The sequence below is a fragment of the Cystoisospora suis genome, assembly GCF_002600585.1.
Source record: "Cystoisospora suis strain Wien I chromosome Unknown contig_540, whole genome shotgun sequence".
Taxonomy (NCBI): domain Eukaryota; phylum Apicomplexa; class Conoidasida; order Eucoccidiorida; family Sarcocystidae; genus Cystoisospora; species Cystoisospora suis.
This window is the reverse complement of record NW_027153341.1, coordinates 1-7247: the sequence shown is the minus strand read 5'-3', so window position 1 is coordinate 7247 and position 7247 is coordinate 1. Positions and strand designations below refer to the sequence as shown.

Below are 7247 nucleotides of genomic sequence, written 5' to 3'. Positions count from 1 at the left end.
CCTCCTCTCCCTTTATCTTCCTTACTTACTCTTCTTCTTCTTTGTTCATTATTTCTTTCTCTTCTCGTTTTGTATAGAAGAAGAATGCATTTTCCTCTTCTACTTCTCTTCTTTCACTCTTGTTCTCTTTTTCTCTCCTCTTACCTCACCTCAACGAAGAAGATGACGATCTCTTTCTTCTCTCTCTTTCTTCTCTTTTTTCTTTTCTCTTCTGTAGACAAGTGATATGTCGAGTAGGGGCGTCAGATATCCAGCTGAAGGGAGTATCGACGTTTCTAGCCGAGATGATTGAGGCAGCGTCGATTCTGAGAAATGCAAATCGAGATAGCCTTGTCATTATCGATGAGCTAGGACGAGGAACTTCCACTTACGAGGTATTCTCTCTCTCTCTCAACCTACATCTATATCTCGGTCTCTATCCTATCTCCATCCCTATCTCTATCTGTATCTAGCTAGCTGTATCCGTCTATCTACCTATCTATCCATCTATCTTTATCTATATACCTGTCTATCTGTCTATCTATCTATTTCCAGTCTAGGTCGGTATTTTAGTCAACCTTTAGTCTCTATGTCTATCTCTTTTTCCCTGACTTCCTTTCTTTTTGTATATCTCTCTTTGCTTCTCTCTCTCTATCTCCGCTCTCTTCACGTTTCTCTTTATCTTTCCCCTTTACTTCTCTCTCCCTTTTCCTCTATCTTTCATTCTATCTTTCCCTGCCTTTCTCTATTCCTTTCTCTATTCCTTCATTCTTTCTTTCTCCATTCATTTTTCTTCTTTCTCTCTCTTTGTTACTTATCTTCCTTTTCTTTTCTTCTGTCTTTCTCTCTGCATCTTGCGCTTCCTTTCATATCTCGACTTTCTTCTTTTCATTCATTCATTCTTTCTGCTTCTTGCTTTCTTTCTTTTCTTTCTTTCTCTAGGGTTTCGGTCTGGCGTGGTCGATCGCTCGGCATTTAGCTTCGTCCATTCAATGCTTTTGTCTCTTTGCGACGCATTTTCACGAGATGAGTCAGCTAGCTGAAGAAGTTGAAGGCGTGGCTAACTATCACGTCTCCGCAGCTATCGACGGGAAGAAGCAGAAGCTTACTTTTCTCTATCGCTTATCTCCCGGGTGTATCGATCAATCTTACGGTGTACATGTGGCAGATTTTGCAGGCCTACCGCATGCAGTTGTCGAGAGAGCTCGAGAGAAGTCCAATGAATTAGAGGCCGTGGAAAGAGATGAGAAAGAAATCTCTTTTCTTCGTGAAGATAAGAAGAGGGAGAGTCAGAAACGTGTGAGAGATGTTGACAACGGTGACAGAAAGGAGAAAGAAGAAGAACAAGAAGAGAAGAAAGAGAAAGAAGATGAAGAAGAGAGAAAGATCAAGTTGCAAAAGAGAGAGAAGAAACAAGAGGCTTTCAAGAATCTGAAGGATGTGTTGAAGAAGATGTTTGAATGTGAAGATACACCCCAATTCATGAAGACTCTTCATGAAGAAAAGATGAGTGTCAAAGATTTCTTTCAAGCATCTGCTCCAGAATTTCTTCTTCTTCACAAAGCGGCATCTTCCCCAACTATCTCTTCTGCTGTAGCTTAACGTCTCTCTTCTTCTCCGGTGTACATACACTCGAAGGGAAAGAGATGTAGCTAGATAGATAGATAGAACCTAGACAGATTAAAGATAGATTAAAGATAGATAAGAGATGGAGATGTTCTTCATTACGAGCTCTCTTGTCTCTGCGTCGAGACTTTTTATGTTTCTGTTTGTGTAGATAGATTCTTTTTCTTCTTCTTACTGGAGCAATGTAGATAGGAGGACCGACACTGGGGTGGTGCTTCAACAAGATAAGATGCGAAACGGTCTCTTCCAGAAGAGATCTAAGTTGGATCTCTTCTCAGCTTTTCCTCTCTCTTTCTCTGCTTCTTCTTCTTGTTTTCTCATTCTCTTGCTAAGCTGTCAAGGAGAACAAGAGATCGATGACCTCCTTGGTTAGGAAGAAGAGACAAGAGAGAAAGGTTGAAGCTGTTGAGAGATTCTTCTCTTTCAAAGAAGAAGAAGAGATGTATGCAGTCTCCTTCTTCTTGAGAAGAAAGAGAGAGAAGAAAGAAGAAAGAGCGAGGGACAATACACAAAGCTTTTGTCAACTTGTTCGACTTGCTACTAGAATTCCACATATACATATATATATATGTAGATATCTCATTCTATATGTGTGCATGTATGTTGATATACATAGATATGTATGTGTCTATGTAAGTCTATCGTGGCCATGTCAGTTGGAGAACCGATAGACACGAAGAATACATGCTGCATATGACGTTTGTAAGTCATTGGAAGTGAGAGGAACAAAGAAAAAGAAAGAGATGATACACTGAAGAAAGAAATGAAGAAGTACTAAACTCTTCTGTATCAACCCCTACGTTGTGCTTCGACGTGATCTTCTCTTTCTTTAAAGGTTCTTCTCTCTTTCCTTCTTTTCTTTTTATCCTTCTTGTAGAAGGCATAATACACTTGTGAATGCACTGAGGGCGAGCTAGCTCTGATCTAATCCACTGAAGATGATATGAGAAGAGAAAGAACAGTGAAGATAGTTTCTCTCTAACAGACAAAGGAGACGTAGAAAGAGATGGAAAAGAAGGTGGTCACATTGCATGCATGCACCGTGGCTAGTTGCCTCATTTTTTGAGAGAAAGGGCAGTCAGTCGCCTCCTCCTCCTTCTTCTTGTGTAGCTTCTTCCAGTAATCTAAACAGCTAGGTTTCATTGATGCCTCCTCACTCACTCATCTCCGTCATCTGTGAAGAGAACTAGGTTTCTACAGAGAGAAATTCATCCAAGAAAAGATGGCATTTTCAACAAAGGAGGAGTAGAGAGAATAGACACTCGAAAGACAAGGCAACTCTGTTAAACAAGGGAAAAAGAATAGGAATGATAGCCAGGAACACCTGCTGTGGACGCCGGGAGGGTGGGTGTTCAGGTGTATTGACACTCCTTACTCGTATGGGTGAGGTGTATGTACACCTGAATCCCGATGACAGGTATGAAGAGAGAGAAGAGGTGTTCTACAATCCAACTGTGGGGAAGAGAGTTTTGTCCGTTCCACACATAAAACATCCCCCCCATGCGTCTCAGAGACACATCCGAAAACTTAAGAAAGAAAATCTGTCTATCTCCACATTGAACTGACTGAAGACATTTGACGAGCTTGCCTGTACCGAGGGTGTGTGTGTCTCGTTGCCACGATTCATTGCTTTCCCCCTCCCCCGCTAAGAGGCGTAGAAACCTAAGCTGAGACGTTTCCGCCTAGGAGACAAGCCACCCCTATCTCTTCTGTATCGTAGCTATTCATATCAACCGATCATTCTTCAAAATTCCCTAGGCTTTCTAAATGAGAAGTAGAACCCCGCCTTATCCGCTATGACCGGTGTGTCTAAGAGAAGTTCCTCACATCTCTCATTTCTCCTAGGTACCAGGCAATTCTCTCTTTGAGTTCTTCTGTAGGCTGCGGAGATAGGAGGAGTCAAGAGATAGATAGCCCTTGTCTTTCTTCGTCAGCATGTGTTTCTCCAAGAATGAAAAAGCATACACACGACGCATGCAAATCGATTGTCGAAGTGTCGATTCTTGGCATTCAAAGATGGAAGGGAGAGGGATGATAATTTTGACTTGTTCGTAAAGAATGACGGACCTCTGCTAATAGCGACTGCCGCGGTATTTTCTTCTCTGAGGGGATAAGAAAATTTCTTGTCTCCTCACATTCGGCAGATCGAATAGAAAACAGATTTCTCCTTCTTCTCTGTACGTACACTTCTTCGCCATTCGTTCTATGTGCTAAACTAAGTGAGACCCTGCGTCTTTTCTACACAGCTCTAGTGAAATTCCGCAGATGTCTATCTCTTGATCCAGGTAGCTAGATACAAACCAACGTAGACACGACACTCTCACTGTCTACATAGATGTACAGAGGGAGAAGTATGAAATTCTTTACATGCATCTCTCTCTCTCTCTCTATATATATATATATATGCAAGCCTCCATATGCTTGCCATGTAAAAGTCTCATTTGTATGGCTAGCTAGTATAGACACACACTACATGTGTGGTATACACGTATGTCTAAACACCTATGAATAGACACAGATGTATATACAGAGAGAGAAGAAATCTGACACCCTTCTTCTTTTTCGATCCTTTCAAAAGGCTCTATCATATGAGAGATTTGGGATAAGAAAGTCGTGCTGGCTGGAGAGGAAAGAAGCACGGCCTAAAGGCCCCTCCCGGGTTCGCTCCCCTCGTGTCTGCACATGCATGCATGGACGTCCGAATTTCAAAGGGGAGAAAAAAAGCTGAGTGCATGCACGCATGCATGCAGAGAAAAAGAAGAAGAAAGAAGAGCTTTCGAAACGGCAGGGGGAAGTTGCTTTTTTCTCTGAGCTTTTTAGCACGTCACGTCTGAAGATCTTTCTACGATGAAGGTCCTGAGGGAGTAGGATACACAAGCGCACAACAGTCTCAGGTGTCTGACCCATTTTTCTTTCCTCCTTTTCCGTTTCTTTTTCTTCTTCCCTTCCCTGTCTGTAAAGAGCTTTTTCAATCTTCCCAATATCTCCATTCAACTCCGCTAAGATTAACAGGAGGCGTGAAGAAGAGCACAAAGAAGGAGAAGAAGTACATGTGTTTGAGCGTGTCGGCTCGCGCCCTCTCGGGGTGTACATACACCCGAAGACTGTTCCATGTCTCTAGTGAAGAATTGATTTACACTGCGTGACCGTGGTCCTTTCATCTTCTCTTCCTTCGTTCTTTTTTTTTCTTTACTCCTCGCTCTCTCTTTTCCTTTTCTTCTCCTCGCTCGTTCTCAGTCTTCTCCTCTTCTGTTCACTCTCCCGAACACCCTCTCATTCTTTCCTTTCCTTTCTTTCTTCTTCCATCTTTCTCTAATCTTTCTTTCCAAACTGCGCTCTCTTGTCATATCTCTCTCCCCATCTATCGTCTTCTCTTCTCTGCATTCTTTCTTCCTTTTCTTCTTCTCCTCTTGTTCTCCCTTCCTTCCTTCCTTCCTCTTCTTTCTTTCTTTCTTGTCTCTTTACCATTTTCATTTTTCCAAAGATGGCTTCCTCATCTCGGGGTGTCTCTACAGCAGCAGGGGAAGTGTTAGGAGGCTGGGGGAGTCGCAGTCGATTCATTTCTTTCATGTCTCGAGGCATCTGTCTCATGACGGGCTTTGGTCTTTCCTATTCTTTCACCAATCCTGATCAAGATACTGTCTATGAAGTCTTTCCTTTGCAGCATCAGACTAAGTATGCTTTTCTTCATCTCTATCAAGTAGAAAAGAGTAAAGAGCAGGAATTCGAAAATAGGATTAAAGATCTCTCCAGATTCAATCAGAAGCAGCCAGGTAAACCATAAGCCACACACATACAAAGAATCCATCAGACTCAACGAAGGAAAGAAAGGAAGCAGAGAATCATCTACTCCTCTATATGAATAAACTATACATATATATATATATACATACCATACACCATATATAGATATATATACCATACACCATATATATATATATATATATACATACCATACACCATATATATATATATACATATATCTGATTCCCTCATACGCAAAAATGCGATTCGTCGCTACAGATATGTATCTCTATATCTATATATATGCATATATATGTGTATATAGAGTTGGCTTATGATTAGATAGATTTGTATGTGTCTGGAGTTGTTTTGATCTGTTGCGCTTCATGCGTTTCTCCTCTATGAAGTTGTCTCTACTCCATCCTTGTATCTAGGCTTCCTACGAGATCGCAATACATCTGTATATATCCATACATGTATATACATATACATATATATCAATATATATAGCGTATGTGTGCGTAGTTTGTATATACGTATGTGTATGTAGGTATATATGAATATGTATAGATATATATGTCTGTGGTATTTGGGTAGTCCGTGCGCCTTTGATGTATGTGAATGAAAGAAGACGTTAGATCACATAGATCGATCAAAGATAGATCGAGACAGACCAAAGAGAGATAGATAGATTAAAGATAGATAGATAGATTAAAGAAAGATAGATAGATTACCGCTCGATGAATCGACTATTAGATCGTCAGATTGGAGACATCTGAATTAATTAAGGTTAGATCTCTAGCTCCCCGAAGGAGATAATCTAAGAGGGATCGATAGATGTATGCGAGGAGGCAGATATAGCGAGAGAGAGAGACAGTGAGAGAGAGAGAGCATGGGATCTTTTTGTGTCTGTCCTTTCTTTCTTTCTTCCTCTTTCTACAGGTTATCTCTATACACGTCTATTCCGACTTAAGAAAGACCACCGCCCATCGGATAAGACTTCTTCTTCTTCTTTGTCCGTTGATGTAGATGAGAATGATGCTTCCTCTTCTTCTTCTCTTCCTGAATTTAAGTATTTCCAGATAACTACGTGGCTAACTGTGGAAGACTTTCTACTAGCTCGTGATAAGCCCGTAGCGCAACACTTAAGAAGTCTTCTCCCTCTCTCTTCTTCATACCTTTCCTCATCTTTTCTCTACCAAAATGTAGCTGACGATACCAAGTATACCTTCAACTCTTCTTCATCATAAGACGAGTCGTAAAGGATAGGAGTAGGAGGAATCGACTTTTCTCTTCTATCTCTTCTTTGTATTTTTCCATTCCTCTTGTTCTATTCCTTCACTCTATCCTTTCTTTTCTTCGTTTGCGTTGTCTTTTTCTTTCCTTCTTTCTTTCTCCTTTCTGTTGCGTCTCTCCTTTCTTCGTTGGAAAGGATAGAGAAGATGCTCCTTCTGGACCGCCTGTCTCTTCTCTCTTTTCTCTTCTTTCTTTTCTTGCGATTCTCTTCGGTAAAGAAGGAAGGCTTACTTATAGGAGAAGAAAGAGCAGGGGCGAGGAAGAAACAAAGAAAGAAAGAAGAGACGCTGGATGAATGAAGAATCTCTCTCTTTCTTCTTTACTTCTTTCTTTTTGCCATACTTTTTCTCTTCTTGTCAAGCTTCTTGTGTTTGTCGAGAATGAGAAGTCTACTCGTAAAGTCGCAGCATAGATCACGAAAGCATTCCAACTGGATCCTCGCTCTATCGAGAGATCTAAAATATTCTTACATACAGAGAAAGAGAGTTGAAAGTCTACTCCTAGTAAGAGTGGTCGTATCCATACCAGTAAGCATCTGTCTCCACTATGTATCTATCTGAGAGAGAGAGAGTTGTATAGACATGCATGCATTAGCTGGATTC

General features: G+C 41.0%; 2 protein-coding genes across 2 annotated transcripts; both read left to right on the top strand.

Annotated features, from left to right (window-relative positions):
• The first annotated feature begins 218 nt into the window (after window positions 1-218).
• Window positions 219-2106, top strand: CSUI_001352 (domain v domain-containing protein). The gene is made up of 2 exons (XM_068061558.1): window positions 219-374; window positions 922-2106. Exons 1-2 carry the CDS (start codon window positions 285-287, stop codon window positions 1579-1581), a joined length of 750 nt encoding a protein of 249 aa, XP_067926467.1. The 5' UTR covers window positions 219-284; the 3' UTR covers window positions 1582-2106.
• A 2331-nt stretch (window positions 2107-4437) lies between these two features.
• CSUI_001351 (uncharacterized protein) lies at window positions 4438-7228 on the top strand. The gene is made up of 2 exons (XM_068061557.1): window positions 4438-5380; window positions 6292-7228. The coding sequence occupies exons 1-2, from the start codon at window positions 5090-5092 to the stop codon at window positions 6376-6378; spliced, it is 378 nt and encodes a 125-aa protein (XP_067926466.1). The 5' UTR covers window positions 4438-5089; the 3' UTR covers window positions 6379-7228.
• The last annotated feature ends 19 nt before the right edge of the window (window positions 7229-7247 follow it).

Bases quoted from the DNA above. Each gene is read 5' to 3' on its own strand.
- CSUI_001352 (XM_068061558.1), top strand. From the start codon at position 285: ATGATTGAGGCAGCGTCGATTCTGAGAAATGCAAATCGAGATAGCCTT. The intron at 375-921 runs GTATTCTCTCTC...TTCTTTCTCTAG, and splicing joins GAGGAACTTCCACTTACGAG to GGTTTCGGTCTGGCGTGGTC.
- CSUI_001351 (XM_068061557.1), top strand. From the start codon at position 5,090: ATGGCTTCCTCATCTCGGGGTGTCTCTACAGCAGCAGGGGAAGTGTTA. The intron at 5,381-6,291 runs AAACCATAAGCC...CTCTTTCTACAG, and splicing joins TCAATCAGAAGCAGCCAGGT to GTTATCTCTATACACGTCTA.